General features: G+C 54.3%; 4 protein-coding genes across 4 annotated transcripts; 3 read left to right on the top strand and 1 right to left on the bottom strand.

Moving 5' to 3' along the window:
* Positions 1 to 136: 136 nt before the first annotated feature.
* Positions 137 to 9,641, top strand: P153DRAFT_322097 (uncharacterized protein). The gene is made up of 8 exons (XM_033665165.1): positions 137 to 323; positions 372 to 1,851; positions 1,899 to 2,239; positions 2,290 to 6,811; positions 6,867 to 7,257; positions 7,308 to 8,402; positions 8,455 to 9,298; positions 9,338 to 9,641. Exons 1-8 carry the CDS (start codon positions 293 to 295, stop codon positions 9,535 to 9,537), a joined length of 8,904 nt encoding a protein of 2,967 aa, XP_033520746.1. The 5' UTR covers positions 137 to 292; the 3' UTR covers positions 9,538 to 9,641.
* Positions 9,642 to 10,036: 395 nt separating this feature from the next.
* Positions 10,037 to 12,354, bottom strand: P153DRAFT_345967 (uncharacterized protein; the record flags this gene model as incomplete). Its single annotated transcript, XM_033666105.1, has 2 exons — positions 11,116 to 12,354; positions 10,037 to 11,051 (listed from the first exon to the last, which is right to left on the bottom strand). The coding sequence occupies exons 1-2, from the start codon at positions 12,108 to 12,110 to the stop codon at positions 10,037 to 10,039; spliced, it is 2,010 nt and encodes a 669-aa protein (XP_033520747.1). The 5' UTR covers positions 12,111 to 12,354.
* A 133-nt stretch (positions 12,355 to 12,487) lies between these two features.
* Positions 12,488 to 15,162, top strand: P153DRAFT_369076 (MYND-type zinc finger protein MUB1). Its single transcript, XM_033668676.1, has one exon. The coding sequence runs from the start codon at positions 12,857 to 12,859 to the stop codon at positions 14,684 to 14,686; it is 1,830 nt and encodes a 609-aa protein (XP_033520748.1). The 5' UTR covers positions 12,488 to 12,856; the 3' UTR covers positions 14,687 to 15,162.
* A 202-nt stretch (positions 15,163 to 15,364) lies between these two features.
* On the top strand, positions 15,365 to 20,379 carry P153DRAFT_76041 (phospholipid-translocating P-type ATPase). Its single transcript, XM_033673389.1, has 3 exons — positions 15,365 to 19,552; positions 19,616 to 19,999; positions 20,056 to 20,379. Exons 1-3 carry the CDS (start codon positions 15,722 to 15,724, stop codon positions 20,212 to 20,214), a joined length of 4,374 nt encoding a protein of 1,457 aa, XP_033520749.1. The 5' UTR covers positions 15,365 to 15,721; the 3' UTR covers positions 20,215 to 20,379.
* Positions 20,380 to 20,613: the final 234 nt, after the last annotated feature.

Genomic DNA, 20,613 nt, shown 5'->3' on the forward strand with positions numbered 1-20,613 from the left:
GGTTTGGCGCGTGTTCCTTGCACCACGCCTTGCTTGCTATGGAGCTCGAACTTTCGCCGACGCGCTAGACCCTTGAACGCGACTTCCTCCTTGGCGACCTCACGAGCATTGCGCCGCCGCCAGAGCTCCGCCTTCACCACATCTACGTCGAGAGACAGATACGGCAATCCCACTGCCGTCGCCCTGCTGCTGCGAACATGCGAAATTGATCACGTCTCTCGCTAATTGCTCTGGAAATGCCCATCTTGCCTCACTCGTGCTTCGAGACAGGAAGCACTTTGGCGCGGCCACCATGGGGGCCACCAACATACAAGACGCAAAGAGTCAGTCTCAAGCCGTTTCGCCCGGGTAGAGGTACTCACGTGTATCAGTTCTCATACAATCATCGCGTGTGCCCGACCGTACGACTGGTCTGAAGGACCTCATCCACATTCTGAAGCACAACCGCGGGAAACCCAGCCTTGAAGCCCTGGGCAACAAGTCCTATCTGGCACTATGCGACGCCCTCTTCCAATGCTTGCGAGACGAGCGATCCTCGTTCCTCCGCAGCAAAGCCAAGTCTGCCAAAACCAAAACCGCTGCGCTCCTGACTCTCTCAGCCTCAGCATTGCGCCATGTCGTTGCTACTGGCGTGCGAACAATCAAAGGCTCTACAGTTGAGATCATCATAGACACCATCATCGAAGTCCTTCCGGGGAGGGACGGGACGCTGATCACACCACTTCTCGAAGACCTCCCCAAAGCTCTGCGGTCCTTGCTCGAGCACCAGCCGCATGTCGAGCGTCTCTCCAAGGACTGCTGGGATGCCACAGTCGACTTCTGCGTGGAATCTCTGTCAGGATTCTTTGTCGAGCCAGAACCAGAGCCGCCAAACAGCTGGGGTACTAACGTCTCTAGTCGAGGCCGCACCCCGTTCGAATCTACCGATGTGACGTCCTTTAGAGCCAGCCCTCGTGAGCCTGTGACAAGGGCCAAACCACACCCTGACGAATTCTCTCATTCAACAGAGGATTTCATACATTGTCTGCATTCACTCGTCAAGGCTTCAAACGCCCCAGTACTAGACAGAGCCGAAGTTGTCCTGACCGCATTACTGCAGTTCTTGCAGCGCAGAACCGGACGCGGAAGTATTGCTGCCGCTGCTCTTGCTGCGATCAATTCGATACTTGCTCGAGTCACACTACAATCACTCGAGCTGACCAAGCGTTATGTACGGGAGCTTCTTCCTCTGATGAAACCGATGTGGTCTGAAATTCAGCTCCGCGATGAGATAGTGATTGCCTTGATATATACAGAAGCGCATATCTCAAGCCTTCTCCTTGATACTGAGGAAGTAACGGTGAGGTTTGCCCTTGAAGCGCTGATTGAGACTATCTATGGAGACTACCGACGTAGGCAGGACACCACTGCGCACCAGTATCTCGAAGAGGATCATCTCTGCTTCCGACACTTTGACAAGACTGACAAAGACATCCATCCATTGCATACCGCTGCATTTTCCATGGAAGCAGAACACTCTCGCTATGAAGGGCTTTGGGCAACTGTATCTACAATCGCACACTTTTCTTTCAAGCTTGACGAGAAAAAGCGTATGGTCAACCATGATCGTGAAGACGGCGAGGAAAGCCTTACGAAGCGCTCGCGCGTCACTTTGCTTTTCCATGAATATCTCCGCCACGTTCTCGAACCCCGATCTAACGCCAAACGAGCAGCTTTGCAAGTCGTTGCTTTCATGGTTCAAGAGGGATCTTTCGACGAAGAGGACCTGCAGACAATGCTAGAGAAACTCACGTCCTGCATCTCTGACGAGAATCCGGTGCATTCGATTTGGGCAATGATTGGTCTGGCTGCGTGAGTCTTCGTCTAACGTTGCGGCAGAACATACCTAACTTTCACAGGGCTGCCTTTCAGAAATCTGCAAAACATGTATCTCTTTTACCCTATTGGATCTCTGCATGGCAAAGCGCTTCTCGTGCTATCACGTCAATGTCAAATTCTCGCGCTGCATGTCACTTGATGGACGTCCTCTTGAAGCTCGGTATTGTACCATTCTCCGCGGTTTCGGAAATTGTTCAATCGATGCTAGCATCTATCGAGTTGAGTGGTCCCGCCTTGCTAACAGAGACAAGCTCGTCCTTGTTGACGACTATCATCCAAGAGCGAATCAAAGAGAACCCAACACACTTTAATATAACTGCCGAGAGGGTTTCAAACTGGCTACTCAGCAAGTGGACTCCAAGTAAGTATCATCCACTTCTATTCGGACTAGTTCACTGATACTATGTAAAGGTCTATGGTCAGAGCGAACCTACTCCGCGATGAATGCACACCACTGCAATGCCCGTGATGTGATACGCGTATTGTATGCTTGTTTAGACTGCCCTCTCACGCTTACGAAAGCGGCACCTTTTCTTGTGCTGGGACCTGTCGCGCAAGCTCGTGCCTACACGATTGTTTACAAGGATCTTGCTAATTATCTTCTACTTCTCGATCACAACGAAGATCATCTTGCGCGAGTGAGTACACCGGCAGTATCATCACGCAAAAAAACATCCGAACATCATTCGACACAAGTAGAGAACAGATTCCTTGACTTCTGTGCATCCGAGGTCGACAAGACTAGGCTTTCTTGGACAGAAACCACCCAAGCAAACTTCCAAGCTATTACATCAGATATGTTGCGCATCGTTACGAATTTGTGTATTGCTGTGCCCGCAGTCACTATAGTTTGCGATCCTGAGGACCGCCGTGTGTCTGCTCTTGATTCGTCTATTGATCTTCTCTGTCACTCATTCGTTGATGTCCTGGCAAAGTCTCAAATGGAAGAGTACAAGATCGATGCGGTCCTTGAGACTTGCACAAGAAACCTTCCTGATATCAGTTGCGTACAGGGGTTGACATCAGATGTTTTCAAGCAAGCAGGCGTCTTCACACTCTCTCGACATCTTTCCAAAGCTCTAGGCAATCGGAAAGAAATCAAACAGTCGTTCCAGGCAGAAGATGACGACTTCATGGATGTTGACGAGGGAACGGAGTCTCAAATGACAAACAATGCGAATGGCGCCGATGTTGACGTTCCACGACACGACCTACAGGCAGAATCCGATGGTCCTGCAGTTCGCGCATCGTGCTCGGCATACTTATGCATGATTTCTTCACTGGCTAATCATACTGGAGTAGAGGAAGACCAGGTAATCCCGTCGAAATTCATCGACTATCTGACTTCGCTCCACGAAAGTGACCTTCTCCGCGCGCGTCAATTCTTGCGTGCGCTCTGGAGTCGTAAGTTCAAAATGTCGCAAGACGACTGCCTCGATCTTCTAGAGCGACTCAGTGAAGCACTCGTCGACCCACGTGCGCGGGAATACAACACGTCAGAGGTTGCGAACGGCATGCTTGTCGAAGTCTTGATAGGTACTGCTCTTGTCTGGGGGTCTGATGGGACAGATCGAGAGGCTCAAGACCTCTACGATAATGTCGAGGCCTTGTACGCCTACTACATCACAGAAATGGAGGAAGGTGGCGTCAGGAGATCTTCCAATCTCCAGAAGATTATTGCCGTCTTCCTCCATGGGCTCCTCAAAAACCACTCTGACTTCGGCCAGAGTCGTAAGGTGCCATCCGTTCGGACAAGTCTTTTCGAGCTACTGTCACAAGGCGAGATGGTTTTGAAATACCACATCGCCGAATGCTTGCCAAAAATGTTTGAGGACTTTGTTCTTTCTGAACATGACAAGATCTTACAGGATGTTGATCGAAGTCTGCCTGGCGACGACGAAGGTATTGAAGGTATTGCCGTCCGATTACTCGTTCTATCCAAGCTGGCATCCCAGTGGCATACACTGTTGCGGTCAAGTGTTTATCGAATCTTTGCAACAGCAGGCTTCGTCAAAGGAGCGACTCGACATGCGAGACGATGCATTGCCAATGTTGCGCAGTGTAGAGGTCTCGGAAGCCCACAGAGCTTGTTCCGTTTATTTGCACCTCAAATTCTGTTCACATGGCTAGATCGAGGACGGGAATTTGCAGACATACCGTACCTGATTTTCGGTTACGGAACGCTCGTAGTTCTGCTCCGCGACATTGAAGCTGAGGCAGTGGGTCAAAGTATCATGTTCGGGCGCAAAGCCGAAGTGAACTATCTAGCAAAACATCTCAGGATGTCAATATCAGAGCTGTTGGCGAAAAACATCGGTAAAGCTGCTGCCTATACGATATCTCAGGATACGTGTGCAGGCTCCGCTAGGACGAAAGGAGAACCAAGTACTTGCAATCTACTCAAAGATCTTGTTGGGAATGACAAGTATTTTGTTCTAATACAAAACAATTTTCCACAAGTGCTTGGCCATATACTCCAAACCATCGACCAGGAAGAGCGATTCGGTGAAAGTCTAAAGAAAAAGCCGCTCTTTAGCGCCACAGCTACTATCCTGACCGAGATGACCAGTATCAGCCATTCAACTCAAGACCTCAACATCGGTATCGAACCTTCTTTCTCTGCACACTACCTCGTTGATCAACTAGAACGGCTGTGTCGACGTACCGGTGACAATGCCATCAAATTCTGGACGCCGAGTACATACACCTTCGTCCTGCGTACACTTCTCGATCGAGTCCACCCAGCTCTTGGGTCGCTCTATGCTCGATCTATCATACGCAAGATTCGCATCGTCGTCGCTCTAGCCGGACCTGTAGCATATGAGGGCTACCCCTTACAGATGACGCTCCAGTCCTTGTGTCCTTTTCTTACAGACATCCAATGTGCAGAGGACACTGTCGGCATCATGCAATATCTGTTTGACCATGGCGCCAAATACCTCCAGGAACACATCAGCTTTGTCACAGGTATAGGTCTATCCATACTCATCTCCGTTCGAGTATTTCTAGGCACTGTCCAGGAAAGCACCACGCAACAGTCCCAGCACGTGGCGACTATGAGTACAGCCAAACGGTTTCACGTTTGGTTCACGGAATTCCTCAAAACCCAAGCCGACTCATATTCCACGACTGAGAAATCCTCATCCGTCAAAGCGTTCAAACTAATCACCACTGCCGCTTCTAAAGTTCAGGCGGAAGGGAATTCCGTTCGTGGTAGTGATGAAAGTAAGTTGCTGATGGAAATCTTGGACGACGTCAAGTCAGGTCGCAAATTGTTAAACAAGACATCACGGGAGGTCGCCCTGAATCTTCTCTGTCAAAACTTCCAGCTGGCCCCAACGGCACGAGAAGATGTTTTGGGTGTCGACGACGACGCTGCCGAATATGCGCCTCTTGTTTGGGAATCGTGTCGGAGAAGCAATGTCGGCGACGGCTACCTGCTATGGACAGCGAGGGTCTTGGGTCGCGCCTTTGGTTCTCATGGCGAAGTGAAGCGGAGCTCCTCTCTAGTCCGGCCTTGGTTGTGCTCGAACTCGACTTCGAAAGATTCTCTTGGGAAATCCTCCAGGGAGGCGATCGTAAGGGAAGTTATCGACCTCTTCTACAGCGACAACCGTAGTGAAGTGAGTCTTGCTGAAGACGCTGTTCGACAACTCATCTCTCGCCTTACAAGTGGCGACGTCAAATATGTTGCAGAGATGCGTAAGGCGATTCCCGAAGCCGTCGGAAAGGCTCTCGCGGTGCATATCGCCGGAGAGTCCACGTTCGAATCGCCCCAGGCTAGCGAAGGACTTGAGCAAGCGGCGGCGCCTACGGATCTCAAATCTGTCTCTGTTTGGATAAAAGATCTCGCAGTCGCCTTATGTGGAGTGGCCGCGGACGACCCCATTCTTGGCGCTCTTTCTGGTCTCCTCATGGGCATCGATCATATGGCTAAGAAACTTCTTCCCTACATTCTGCATCTTGTTCTTTTGGACGAGCACGATCGAGACGGCAAAGTCCGGAAGTCAATCTCAGAAGCAACTACGTCGTGGTTCCGCCGCTGCGAGTCTTCAAACGCGCCATACGTTCGCATCCTCGTCCAATGTGTGCTCTACCTTCGAAGCCAGCCGGTTCCAAAGGAAGTGACAAGAGTCGACCGAGACCGCTGGCTGGAGATCGACTATCTTGAAGCAGCACAAGCCGCTACCGTTTGTGGCATGTACAGGACAGCTTTACTTTTCGCGGAAACGTCTTCAGGCCAGCCTATTGTCAAGAGCAGCTCCAGGAGATCGTCTGTTCTGGTCGACGCACCCAAGATGCCGACCAAGCTTCAACTCTCTATCTACAAGAATCTGGAAGAACCTGACTCCTTTTATGGTATTGACCGGGGGTCGAGCCTACTGTCTGTTCTGGACCGGCTTGACTATGAAGGAGATGGTGTGAAGAGTCTGTTGTTTCGCGGTGCACGCCTTGACAGTCAGATACGCCGGCAGAACGTTTTCGAGGCACCGGATGCTCGGGGTACCGTTAAATCACTCATCATGCTCAACATGAACAGCGTCACACATTCGCTGCTCTCGAATGATAAGTTCCGAGATTTGGGAGAAGACGTCGTGGAGAGCACGCTTCATACAGCACGGAAACTAGGCCAATGGGACATCAAAGCCCCAGAGACGAATCACACCGAACCCAGCACGCTCTTCAAGGCATTCCAAGGCCTCCATATTGCGAAAAGCTCCGCAGACGCCAAAGCCAATTTGGATCGTCAGCTATTGGCGACAATGAACTATCTCTCTGGGCGAAGCAGCTCATCTGTGCCAACAAACGTGCGTCTGCGGACGCTGGCTGCTTTGACGGAAGCAGATGAGATCATTCGAGCAGATCGCCAGGAACGCTTGCTCGATGTATGGGACTGCATGAAAGGACGGGATAGATGGATGTGGGCTGGCGAGTAAGTGGTTTCCCATTATCACACAGTCATCTCATTGACACTTACATTCTTTTAGATTCGGCGATGTACGCCAGCTCCTGTCCTGTCGCGAAACACTGTTCAACGTACTCGGCACGAACCCCTCCCTCATGGACTCACTACGCGTCAAGTCTGCGGTTGTTCGAAACATGGAGGTCGAGGCTCTTGTGTCTTCTTCAACAATCTGCAGACGCCATGGCGCTATCCAGGAATCACTGGCAAGCGTTACGTACCTTTCTGATATTGTGCCAGCGTGCAAAGAGGTGGGACTCGATATCGAAGCATCGGCCCAACACGAGGTAGCAAGTGTGCTTTGGGAGCAAGGCGAGACCGAGATCTCGATCAAGATGCGACAGCACCTGATTGATTACGCCCACTTTGACTCACAGAGCGCAGACTTGAGCCTGCCGGTGCTGCTCGCCAAATTAGTGAGTTTTGCTCGGTGTATCGCACTGATTGGTAATGCTAATGATACCAGGGTCACCACTATGCGGAGGCTCGCCTTGCAAAGCCTGATGTTATCATGCAGCAGTACCTTGAGCCGGCAATCCGAGAACTCAAAGGCGTAAAGCAGGGTGTAGGACCGGGTCAGGTATTCCACGAGTTTGCTCTTTTCTGCGACAAGCAACTTCAGAGCCCCGAAGCCGCGGAAGATATGGAACGCATCAAGACTGTCATGGACCGGAAGTTTCAAGAATACCACGACTTTATGAAGCTAGCCAAAACGGACAAGAGCAAAGGTATGCGCGATACCTATTCTCGAAACGCGAGACGAGCAAAAACTTGGTACGACTTGGACAACGTTGAGTACGAGAGGTTGCGCAAGGGCCGTGAGCAGTTCCTGAGGCAGTGTCTGGAGAATTATCTGCTGTCACTATATGCGAGCGACGAGTACAACAATGACGCTTTGCGGGTGTTTTCGCTCTGGCTCGAGTACTCCGACACGGATCTGGCGAACGAGGCTGTCAGACCTTACATCAACAGCGTCCCAAGTGGTAAATTTGCTCTACTTATGAACCAGTTGTCCTCGCGATTACAAGCCGAAGACAACGAGTTCCAGAAGCTCTTGATGGACCTCGTGTTCCGGATATGTGTGGACCATCCATATCACGGAATGCACCAGATCTTTGCCATCCAGATGAAAGTCGGGGCTATCACGAGGGAGGATGTTGTACGGGCAAAGGACGAGTCGGCAAGGTCTCGCCAGAAAGCCGCAACAAGTCTTGCAAACGTGCTTGGCAAGAACGAGAAAGCGAGGTCGTATTGGAGCTCGATCTTCCAGTCAAATGAGATCTACCATCACTTGGCTATGTTCAAGGGTGAGAAGGAGAGCACGCAGCAGGGACGCGAGTTACCGCTCGATCGGTACAAGGAGTCGAAAGAACTGGTTCGCAAAGTACCCCAGCTCAATGTCCCGCCGGCGACGCTGCAGATTGAAGTCAGGCCGAGTATGAAGTATGAGGATCTGCCGAGGATTCATAAGTTCAAGCCAACGATGAGTATTGCAAACGGACTGAGCGCGCCAAAGGTCATTACGGCGATTGGCACGGATGGACGACCGTACAAGCAACTGGTATGTGAGCCCTGTTATAACTACCCAGTACAAAGATACTAATTTGTGATAGTTCAAATCCGGCAACGACGACCTCCGTCAAGACGCCATCATGGAGCAGGTGTTCGACCAAGTCTCGCGCCTCCTAAAAAACCACACAGCAACCCGCATCCGCAACCTCGGGATCCGCACCTACAAAGTGCTCCCCCTATCCACACGCTCGGGGCTGATGGAATTTGTGCAAAACACAATCCCACTACACCTCTGGGTGATGCCCGCACACGAGAAATACTACCCCAACGACTACAAAGCCGAGCGCTGCCGCAAGGAGATCGGCGCCTGCCAGCAAGACTCGCTCAGCACGCGCGTCAAAGTCTGGCAGAAAATGGCCGACAACTTCCACCCCGTAATGCGCTACTTCCTACTCGAGCGCTTCCAGGACCCGGATGAATGGTTCGAGCGCCGCCTCGCCTACACGCGCTCCACAGCCGCTATCTCCGTGCTGGGCCACGTCCTCGGCCTCGGCGACCGCCACTGCCATAACATCCTGCTCGACGAGAAGTCCGGCGAGATCGTGCATATTGATCTAGGCGTTAGCTTTGAGGCCGGCCGCGTGCTGCCTGTGCCGGAGGTCGTGCCCTTCCGTCTCACGCGCGACCTTGTTGATGGCATGGGGTATACGAAGACGGAGGGCGTGTTTCGTCGCTGCATGGAATTCACTATGGATACTCTGCGTGAGGAACGCGAGTCCATCATGACGCTGCTCAATGTCCTGCGCTACGATCCGCTTGTTAACTGGAGCGTTACGCCTACCAAGGCGAAGCGCATGCAGGATGCGCAGGAGACGGGGACGGGGACGGCGAGGGCGCAGACGGTGGGGCCGGGGGGCACGCCTGTTCCGTCTGGGCAGGTGGGTGGTGGTGGTGGAGGAGGTGGGGGTGGGGGTGGGGGTGTAGATGAGGTCGTCTTACACGAGAGCATCAAGAAACGCGAGCGTGAGGAACAGGCTGGTGAGGCTGGGAGGGCGCTCAGCGTCGTGGAGAAGAAACTTAGTAAGACGTTGAGCACGAAGGCGACGGTTAATGAGCTCATTCAGCAGGCTACTGATGAGCGGAATTTGGCGGTGCTGTATATGGGGTGGGCGAGTTATGCGTAGGTTTTTTTCTTGGGATTGGGGTTGTTTTGTTATTGGCGTTGTCAGTTTGTTACAAAGTGGAGTTGGTGAATTGAGCAAGGCGTTTATTTATGCATGGATGGGTGAATAGTTGGAAGGGAGGGAGGGGGGGAGGCTGTGAAATATACAACTACAAGTCAACCTGCCCAGGCGTATACTAGGAACATTCATAGCGTATGAGTTTCGTACAATTTTACATGTAGTGGTCAAGGTATTGCAAGGTTTCGCTCCAGCGTCACTTTAGGACTTCGATTGATTGGGACATCGTCTCGATCGAGTGTGGAAGCGGGAAGGAAGGAAGCTGTGTTCTTCGTGTCTCCTGAAAACTCTGCAAAAAAAACCACTTTGTACAAAATAAGTTTCATATTAGGCGTACACAGCCCGGCATTACGGTATCAGACTCCCACACAAACCATCGACATATCCATCCATCCATTTAACAGCAAGATCATCACCCCCACTTAAACACCCAGCACCTCCCCTAAAACGACCCAATCTGCCCCCTAGTATAAAGCGTCTGCCTCTTCCTCAACCTCCTCTTCTCGCCCACCGACATCCTGGGCCCATCATGCATCGCCAACCCGCCCTCCTTCCCCGCCCCCTCCCTCTCCTTCCTCACCGCCCTCCTTCTCACCTTCCGCAACCCCCAACTGCGCCTCACCTTCTTCCCCCTCCTCAGCAGCTGCGGACTCATCAGCACGAGCATCGTCAGCACCATAACCGGCACCGCAATAATCCAGAAAAAGGCGTCGGAGTGGAGTTGCACGCCATCGAAGCGAGCGAAGTTCTGGCCGAAGTAGCCGACGAGAAAGGTCAGGGGGAGGAAGAATATAGTGACTGCGGTGAGGATCTTCATGGATTCGTTTTGGTAGGCGCCCATTGTGTTGAAGATCAAGTCGATTAGGGCGTCTGCTGCGCGGCGCATTTGGTCGAGGGATGCGGTGATCATGAGGCAGTGGTCCTCGACGTCGCCGAGGTAGGTGTGTGCGAGGGGGGAGATGGTGAGGTTGGACATTGTTTTGCGGGTTGGTAGCATTGACGAGGAGCGTGCTGCGGGCCAGGAGGGTTGTGACTGTTGTTGGGGGTCTGATTTGTGGTCTCGGAGGGAGTTTATGAGGGATATGATGGGTTGTATGGTGTTTCGGAGGATGGAGAGTTCGGATGTGAGGAGGTAGAGGGATTGCGAGTGGTGGATTGCTGGGTCTTCGAGGACGTCGAGTTCTAGTTCGCCCATTGCGTCTTCGTAGGCGGCTACGACGGGGATGGCGAGATCGATTATGGCGTCGATTATGGCTTGGACGATCATGCTGCTGTCTGCGCTGCGGCGGAGGATCGTGTCTTCTGTGCTGAGGCGCTTCAGGATCATTTCTTCGATCTCGTCGGCTGAGTGCTCGAAGAAGCTGACTACTGAGTTGTCGGAGCACAGGAAGATGCTGACCTGCTCCACGCTGACGTTGAGCTTCTTAGGCGTGAGAGCAGAGTGAGCTTCGAGGTACCTGTGAAAGTTAGCGACTTGAGCTAATATAATCTGATATTAACAATAAACAAATTAAAGCTTACAAGATGCGGGACAGGTTTGGCCCACCACGATAGCGTTGGAGAGTACGGACATGTGCTGCAGGTTCAGCAATGGGTAACTTGGAGAGGGGTGAGCCGTCGAAATTGTAGTCCTGCTTCTCCAGGCCATCCTGCTCATGCTCCAAATCTTCCTTATTGGAGACACCACGGGCCGGGCGGATGGCGTTTTTAACCTTTGTGAGGAATGACACAGCTTTCTTCTTCTTGCCATAACGCGGTTTGGAGCGCGAGCGATCGCGACGTGGCAGGTCGTCATCAGAGTCCGAGTCCGAGTCGCTGCTGTCTGAGTCGTCGCTTGGTATGCGCACCAGCTTGGAGAGAGTCAGGAGCAGGAAGGCCTGGTCCGAGTACCAGTCGACCTTTGTCCTACTTTGCGTACTCATCAAGTCTTCAATGGCCAGGCGATGCAGATTCTTATGGTTCCCCAGCATGCGGATGACGTCCCAGCTCAAGCCGTTCACATTGTACCACCTGCACTTCACCCAGTCCTGCTGAGGGGTGTTGATGAATTCCTCCAGAGTGCTGTTGTCCAATTCATATTTTTCTACGCGCTCATCGGAAAAATCGACAACGGTGATCTGGCAGTGGGTGTGGAGGTGGTGGTAGTTTGCTGCGTCCGTGTCGTTTTTGGTGTCGACACCAGGCTCAGCGCCAGGCTCCTCCCATTTTGGACGCGTTGGCGACTGATAGTGTTTTACCGTGTTGGAGCGCGTGATGCGCCGGCGTATGGTCGAGGTGATGGACGGTGAGCGCACATTGTCGGGATGGGGCTGTGCGGCCGTGGCAGTCGTCGATGTTGCAGAGCGTCCGCGAGATGGGGGGCCGTCGAGCTGGGTGTCGATGGTGAGATGTGCGCGGTGGGCAGACGTGGGCGACGCAGGTGAGGCGGGCGACGTGGGCGTGGGCGTCGTGGGTGACGTTGGGGGAGAGACGGGGATTGCAAAGTCCTGGATCCTCGACTCGAGCGGCGAGGCCATTGCGTGTGGCAGTCGCAGTGGAGACAATGTGCTGCACGCTATGGGGCTGGTGCAGACGCAACGGCAGACGCAGAGGCTGATGAAGTGGAGCACGCGCAAATGAAGAGAGACATGTCGACGTCCCCTATCCCAGCACGGTCGCAGTCTAAGCACGGCATTAGGGCTGCAAAGGCTCTGCACAAGAGCGAGTGCGTCTAGGTTTCAGGTTTGGGGCGTCAATATCTCACTGCAGCGTGCTGTCCAGTGCTGGCTGCCATATCGTGGGTCGCGGCGTGGACGCGCCCCAATCACTCGACAGTGGACCCTGGACTTGGCTTGCTTGGGCCAGAAGCAAGACTCCCGCCAGTCGTCCCGTCAGTCGCCTGTCGCTCGCCTGTCAGCCGTCGCCGTCTCTCCCCATTCTCATCAAGACCGCAGCCTCATCCAAGCATCCTCTATCCGACTATTCGACCCCGCCGCCATCCATCTGCCGCGCGAGAAGAGACCCGCACGCTCTTGCCCTCGCCGTGCCGTGACCAGGACACCCCTAACACTGCAAACAGCTCATCTCTGCCCGCCCACCCATCAGCACGCCCTCCCCCCCCTTTCGCAGCCCGTCTGTCTGTCGGGCTCCTCTGTCTGCACCCAACGCCCAGTGCGAGCAAGTCGTCTGCGTGCCTCCTGCCCACCGCATGCGACCTTAGTCCTGCAGCCCCACGGCACAGAGGCACTGCCAGCTCCGCAGCACCCAGCACACGACCGTCAAGATGCGCGAGGTCAACTTCAGCATCCCCAACGCCAACAAGGCCAGCGTCGGCATCACCACGGCCCTCTACGACCGCCGTGCCCTCGACTGCACCTCGACCCTGCCGCTCATCAACTCGCTCAACCACCTCGCCTACCTGACCACCTCATCCGCCCGCATACGCGACATCCTGACCGTCGACGGCGGCATCGAGCGCCTGATATGCATCCTCAAGCAGGGCCGCAGCAAGGACATGATGGACATGTGGAAGTGGAACCTGGCCTTCCAGTGCATCTTCAACATCGGCGTGCGCGGCTCAGAGAACGTGCGCACCCGCGTCGTCGAGGCTGACATGGTGCCCGTTATCGCCACCATCCTCGACAGCTACATCAAGGTCGTCGACAAGTGCAGGGCCCGCGCCGAGGCCGACATGAACCGCTCTGCCCGCCTGCCCTCGTCGACCCGCCACCACTCGTCGTCCAGCGCGCCTCACAGGACGGACCGTTCGCGCCGCCCCGTGCCCCCGCCCATCGACATCCCCCACATCTCTGCCCCCATGGACACGCAGATGCGAGACGCCTCTCCCGCCCCTGCCTTTGTTTTGAGCTCTCCACCCGAGCGCACCGTCTTCACCCGCACCCGTCCGCCTCACCACCACCACCACCGCAGCCACGAAGGACGGGCACAGCTGTTTGGTGGCGCCGTCGCCAACACCACCCGCAACCATGGACAGCCGCTCGTCACTGCCTTGCCTTCCATGGACGCCACCAACGATGCCTTTGCCCTGCGGCCCGTGCGAGATGCTGATCGCCTGCCCTCGATGTTGCCCGCCCTGCAGGGCGAAATCACTTCCCAGCCCGAGTCACCCACCACGCCAAGTGCTCTGCCCGCCAACCAGACCAGTCCACGAACCGCCTTGAACCGCACACGACGCCGCCCCTCAATCCGCCATCAACTGTCTGCCTCTGGTGAGTCGGATCTCGACGCCCAGCAAGACGACATCCCCGTCAGCGCCCCCGTTGTAGCTGGAGCAGCTGTCAACGAACCGATTGTAGGTATCCAAAACAGCGAGATCAACCTTTCCGACATTGTCGACAACACGGAGATGCTGGATGCCGGCGCCACACCTGTCCCCCTTGCGCCCTCTGAAGGAACCGACGAGAACAATGAGACTTTCAACATCACACACCGTCCCGCTCTCGATGGCAGTCTGATCAACCCTACAAACACCCCACCCAACGCCACCATCACCGGTTTCTCTCCTCTGCAGCCCACCATCAATGTCCCAAACACCAACCCCCCACCACCATGGTATCCTCGTTACGCCCAGGACCGCCAAGCGACAGCCGGCGCTCTCGCTGCCATGCCACGCGATGAGGACGTACTCATGTCCCTGCAGTTGCTGGCGTACGTGTCCAAATACTGCAACCTGCGTTCGTACTTCCAACAGTCCCACTTGGTGCCCAAACTGCAGATTGGCACCGATTTGCAACTCCTCGATGGAGAAGCTACAAGCCCCGACACAGCGACAGTGACAGGGGAGGAGGAGGAACTAGAGGAGTACGAGCTCCCAGACGACTTCAACATCTTCCCTCTTGTCGAGCAGTTCACCGTCCGCCACCACACGGCAGATATGCAGTACTGGGCGAGTGTAGTTATGCGCAACCTGTGCCGAAAAGACGACTCCCGTGGAGGTATCCGACAGTGCGCATACTACCAGTGTGGCCGTTGGGAAGAATACACACGCCAGTTCGCAAAGTGCCGCCGCTGTCGACGGACAAAATATTGCAGCAAAGAATGCCAGAAGAGCGCATGGGTTTTCCACCGCCACTGGTGCGTCGCCGCAAACTGAGTCGACGCCAGACTCTACCATATTCCCCTTGCCTATTTCGTTTACCCGCATTGTTTTTCAGTGCATTGATTGGATCACTCATCTATGGCCGCATATTGCATGGCGCTTGGCTTGGCTTTCCCTTGGAACAATCTTTTTCTTCTTTTTCTCTTTTTTCCCAATGCTTTCATACTTAATGAGCGATACGACTACGCTGGATACCACATGTTTCTTACTCAGACTGGCTTTGTTTTTTTCCTTTCTGGAACTGGAAGGAGGGATTTATTGGGCGGTGGTGACGCAAAGTGCATAAGGAGCGTGGACGCAACTATACCATATTTCTAGGCACTGTACATGAGGTGATGGGGAGGCATTGTTAGGCCAGTTGGATTGTACAGGTGTTTGGAGCAATCGGCTGGGTGGGCGAATGGCGAAATGTGCACTTGAAATGGCATTTAATCCTCACATACGCTCGTGTTCTTCTGGATGTTGTGGATATTGATCTATTCTGACACGTGGGTGCTTGGCGTGTTTTGTGCGGATGTCCATTTCGGGCAGGCATGTTACGGAAATGAAGGTGATGACTGGGATGCGTGGGGTTAAATTATGGGGCAGTGTTGTCATGCTTCAGAATATTAGACTGATTCGGGAAAAAGAGGTTGGGGTAAGCAACGTAAGGCTGCAGCTAAGCTGACCTTACCTCACTCGATGCATGCATGTCTTGCCGACCCGTCCGGCGAGCAATGGAACAGCGCCCACCGAGAAATTACACATATGAAGTGGAGTGTCTTCATTTCTCCAGCATGTCCCGCCGCGCCGCGCCGCGCAACTGCTAAGGCTTGTGGAGTCCAATACAAAGCCGCTAGACTCACTGCATTCGACCCGGAGCTGATCCGGAGTGTACGGGACGGACGGAGTGGCTGAGCGAACGCGCAGAGTAGCTAAGGGATTACTGTACAAGTGTCGAACGACGGCTCACCTGGATTCTCTCGCTATTCTGGGTTTCTCGTCATCTCAGGCTTCTCGCTGTCTTGAGGCGTGGCATGTGTAAAGACGATGACGATGGCTGGAGATGGAGATGGAGTGCGCGGAGACGCACCCCGCGCTGAGGACCGCGACCACGACGCGGACGAGCTGGCGATAGAGGGCGCACAGCGTGCGAATCAGGACGCGGAAATCGCGGGCTCGTCACGACCGCCTACAGCGCAGAGATCCAACAACGCGCCACAACAGGTCCGCTTTTCCACCGATATCGAACGACGTCAACCCACCTCCCACGGTCCTTCGAATCGCTCGGCTTTTTCGCCAACGTCTCGCAACCGCGGATACTCGCTGCGCAGCGCTTTGCTTCGAAGAAACGTACACGATAATACACAGCCCTCTGGGCAGAATATTGAGCTGGATGAAGGAGTTGGAAGCACACAGGATGGCGTGGGACAGCAGGAAAATACCGTCTCGCCAAAGGGAGGGCCTACCGTCGTCACCACCACTCCCGAGTATCTCGACTATGCCGCGGGAGCTGCGGATGTCTCAAAGGCACGCCTCGGCAAAGGCCCTATCACCCTTCCAACCTACAACACATGGCTTGACCGCAAAGGACCCTCCAAAACAGCAGACTTGAAAAAGAAGACTCGCGACCTCGCGGAACAAGCACGCAAGTTCATATTCAGAGTCAAGGACGTGCCACCCAGTAAAGACGGGCGACATATCTACCTAGAGCCAGCACGCACTATGCCACTAATCGATGAGCGAACAACCCAACCATACACCAGCAACTGGATCAGATCAACCCGCTATTCTGCCTGGAACTTTGTTCCCCGCCAGCTCGTAGCACAGTTTTCGAAACTAGCCAACTTCTATTTCCTTGTAATTTCTATTCTGCAGATGATACCCGGCCTTAGTACGACAGGTACTTACACCACTATTGTCCCGTTGATGTTTTTTGTTACGATCTCCATTGCGAAGGAAGGTTACGACGACCTCCGAAGATATCGACTTGATAGGGCGGAGAATAATCGAGAGGCGCGCGTACTACGGGTGAGTTCGTTGCCCGAGGCCCAACGTGGGCCTACGAAACGCGGGAGCTCGGTTGACTCGTCGTCCGAGACGCTTACTTGGGAGGTGATCAAGTGGCAGGACATTAATGTTGGGGATATAATCAAACTAGAGCGCAACGATGCTGCACCGGCTGATCTTGCGCTTTTGCACTCAAGCGGAGAGAATAGCGTGGCCTTTGTTGAGACCATGGCACTGGACGGCGAGACCAACTTGAAGAGCAAGCAGACGACTGCTTCCATATCCAAGACCATATCACACCAGGAAGATGTTCTGAGGACCGATGCAGAGTTCGTCGTTGAAGACCCGAATCGAGACTTGTACAGCTTCGAGGGTCGTGTTACAGTCGATGGCAAGCAAGCGCCCCTGACCCTAAACGAGATTATCTTCCGAGGAAGCATCCTCCGCAACACCCCGGATGCTATTGGCATGGTCATCTACTCTGGCGAAGAATGTCGCATCCGCATGAATGCCAACAAGAACCCGCGCATCAAGGCCCCATCTCTACAAGGCTTGGTGAACCGCATCGTTCTTCTCATCGTCGTCTTCGTTCTGGCACTCTCCATCTTCAATGCCGTTGCCTACAAGATCTGGCAGAAGAAGGAAGACGACATGTGGTATCTTCAGGGTGCGTCGGTCGCCTTCTTCCCCAGCTTCACAGCCTTCATCATCATGTTCAACACTATGATTCCGCTGTCGCTGTACGTCAGTTTGGAGATCGTCAAGGTTGCGCAGATGTTCTTCCTACACACCGATATCGACATGTATGACGAGATTTCCGACACGCCTTGCGAGCCTAGAACATCGACTATCAACGAGGAGCTCGGCCAGATTAGCTATATCTTCTCGGACAAGACGGGCACACTAACAGATAACTCGATGAAGTTTCGCAAGATGAGCATCGGGGGTGTGGCGTGGCTGCATGATGCTGACCTGCGTGTGGCTAAGAAGAGACAAACGACGCACAAATCGAAGAAGAAGGGCAAGCAACCTGTCAAGACTAAGAAGAGTGTTCGCCCGGCGAAGGATGTGTCTGCTGAGGAGGCCGCTACATCTATTCCTGGGGTCGACGGGCAGGCTGATGTTGCATCGACATGGCAGTCTTCAGCAAGGCCTGGTAAAACCACACGCGAACTGCTCACCAGAGACATGCTTCGCTATGTGCAGCAAAAGCCTCACACACCTTTCTCGAAGAAAGCTCGCATGTTTCTCCTCTCGCTCGCCCTGTGTCACACGTGTCTCCCGGAAATTCAGGAAGACGGACAGACTCACTTCATGGCTTCCTCCCCGGATGAGCTCGCGCTCGTGCAGGCTGCACAGGACATGGGGTTCCTTCTGATCAACCGCGACGTCCACACCATCACGCTCAAGATCATGCCCGCTTCATCACAAAGCGAGCCGTACTTTGAAACGTACGAGATTCTGGACGTGATTGAGTTCTCGAGCAAGCGCAAGCGGATGTCGATTATCTTGCGATTTCCAGACGGCCGTATCTGCGTCATCTGCAAGGGCGCCGACTCGATCGTGATGCCGCGCCTCAAACTCGCTGCTCTCGCGAACAAGAAGATGGTGGAGATTGAGCGGAGGGCCAATCAGCGCAAGAGCATGGAAGTACAGCACGCTATTGCACGGATGAGCGAACAGTTCGACCGGAGGGGTAGCGTGGTAGGCCGGCCAAGCGGTGTTAGTGGGCGCAGGAGTTTGAACTTTGGTCAGGCTGCTCGTGCGAGTCTGAACTTGGGCCGGCCGTCCATCGCTCGGAGTAGCTTTGGCGGACGGGGTTCGCGGTCTGTTAGGGATGATATGGATGGGTGGTTGCGTGAGCGCGAGAATGATTACGGGGCCCAGTCGGGCGAGGATGAGACGCCGATGTCGACGCCCAGGCAGTCGGGTCTTGATCGGTTCTCCATGGCGTTTTCGTCGGCGCGGTCTTCGATGCAACTCGAAGAGATGGAGAGCTTGGTTGATGAGAATGTCGCTGGTGATGAGTCGGCGGTCATTGAGCGTTGTCTTCAGCACATCAACGAGTTCGCTACAGAGGGTCTGCGGACGCTGCTCTACGGATACCGCTTCCTGAACGAAGACGAGTACCAAACGTGGAAGAAGGGGTATCTCGAAGCGACCACCAGTCTCGTTGACCGCACGCGCTTGATCGAAGAGGCAGGAGACATGATAGAACAAGGCCTAGATCTATGTGCCGCTACCGCCATCGAAGACAAACTACAACAAGGCGTCCCCGAAGCAATCGACAAGCTCCGCCGCGCGAAGATAAAAATGTGGATGCTAACCGGCGACAAGCGCGAAACAGCAATCAACATCGGCTACTCCTGCCGCCTCATAAAAGACTACTCCACCCTCACCGTCCTCGACCACGAAACAGGCCAAGTCGAGCAGGCCATCGGCGCATCCGTCCTAGCCATCACCAACGGCACGGTAGCCCACTCCGTCATCGTCGTCGACGGCCAGACTCTCGCGCAAATCGACGACAACGAGGCACTACAAATGCTGTTCTACGAGCTGGCCATCCTCGCCGACTCGGTCATATGCTGTCGTGCGTCCCCTAGCCAGAAAGCAGCACTCGTCAAGGCGATCCGCAAGCGCGTTAGGAAAAGCATCACGCTTGCTATTGGCGACGGCGCGAACGATATCGCTATGATCCAGGAGGCGCACGTCGGGATTGGTATCACGGGGAAAGAAGGACTGCAGGCCGCGCGCACAAGCGACTATTCGATCGCGCAGTTTAGGTTCCTGACGAAATTGCTGCTCGTGCATGGGCGGTGGAATTATATCCGCACGTGCAAATATACGGTGGGCACGTTTTGGAAGGAATTGGTACGTCTCACTCACATATCCTACTTACCAACGAATGCATACTAATAGTGGGGGAAATAATAGCTCTTCTACCTAACCCAAGCCCTCTACCAGCGCTCAACAGGCTACACAGGGACCTCCTTCTACGAATCCTGGTCCCTCGCCCTGTTCAACACGCTCTTCACCTCCCTCCCCGTAATCTTCATGGGCGTCTTCGAGCAAGACCTCGCCGCCTGCACGCTCCTCGCCGTCCCAGAACTCTACGCCAAAGGCCAGCGAAACGGCGGCTTCAACTTCGGCGTGTATCTGGGCTGGATGTTCATGGCTGCCAGCGAGGCAATGCTGGTTTACTTCGTGACGTGGAGTTTATACGGCGGCGCAGCCGGCGTAAAAGATGACGGCATCTACGCCCTAGGCAGCGTGGCGTATACGGCTGTCGTTGCGGTTGTGGTGTTGAAGATGCAGTATGTCCCCCTTTCCATCCCCCCCTTAACCCTTACCCCTAGCTAACTAACAATGAACAGGGTCATAGAATCCCACACCAAATCCCTAACAAACTGCCTCTCAGCATTCATATCCTTCGGCGGCTGGCTCCTCTGGACACTCATCCTCGCCCTGGCCTACAAGCCCGACGTCAAAATATACTACGTCCGCGGCGCGCTTACGCATACTTTCGGCGCTGATGCCGTGTGGTGGCTCACGCTGCTGCTTATCGTGATTGCGGTGCTGGTTGCGGAGGTGGGTGTTGTTACGGTAAGGAAGGCGCTTTTTGAGCGCGAGGAGGATCTTTTTCAGGAGTTGGAGCGCGTGCCCGAGGTGAGGAGGAGGTTTGAGGAGGCGTGTTGGGGGGAGGTTGCGGGCGGGAAGGAAGGGGGTGGGGGGAAGACTGGGGAGGAGGCGAGGCGTGAGGGGGAGATTGTGGAGATTTTGCAACAGAGGGGTGCTGCTGGTGGTGGGGTGGGGGCGGATGTGGAGAGGGGGGATGTGGATGTTGATGTTGATCGGATTCTTAGTAAGGGGTATGGGAAGGTGCGGTGAGATGATGATGTTGTTGAGTGGGTTTCGTTGCGTTGCGCGTTTTT

The sequence above is a fragment of the Dothidotthia symphoricarpi genome, assembly GCF_010015815.1.
Source record: "Dothidotthia symphoricarpi CBS 119687 unplaced genomic scaffold P153scaffold_17, whole genome shotgun sequence".
NCBI lineage: Eukaryota > Fungi > Ascomycota > Dothideomycetes > Pleosporales > Dothidotthiaceae > Dothidotthia > Dothidotthia symphoricarpi.

Excerpts from the sequence above, each read along its gene's own strand:
- P153DRAFT_369076 (XM_033668676.1), top strand. The coding sequence starts at position 12,857 with ATGCGCGAGGTCAACTTCAGCATCCCCAACGCCAACAAGGCCAGCGTC.
- P153DRAFT_76041 (XM_033673389.1), top strand. The coding sequence starts at position 15,722 with ATGACGATGGCTGGAGATGGAGATGGAGTGCGCGGAGACGCACCCCGC. Across the intron at positions 19,553-19,615 it reads GCACGTTTTGGAAGGAATTG|CTCTTCTACCTAACCCAAGC; the intron begins GTACGTCTCACT and ends GGGAAATAATAG. Across the intron at positions 20,000-20,055 it reads TGGTGTTGAAGATGCAGTAT|GGTCATAGAATCCCACACCA; the intron begins GTCCCCCTTTCC and ends AACAATGAACAG.
- P153DRAFT_322097 (XM_033665165.1), top strand. The coding sequence starts at position 293 with ATGGGGGCCACCAACATACAAGACGCAAAGA. Across the intron at positions 324-371 it reads CAACATACAAGACGCAAAGA|TTCTCATACAATCATCGCGT; the intron begins GTCAGTCTCAAG and ends CACGTGTATCAG. Across the intron at positions 8,403-8,454 it reads GACGACCGTACAAGCAACTG|TTCAAATCCGGCAACGACGA; the intron begins GTATGTGAGCCC and ends AATTTGTGATAG.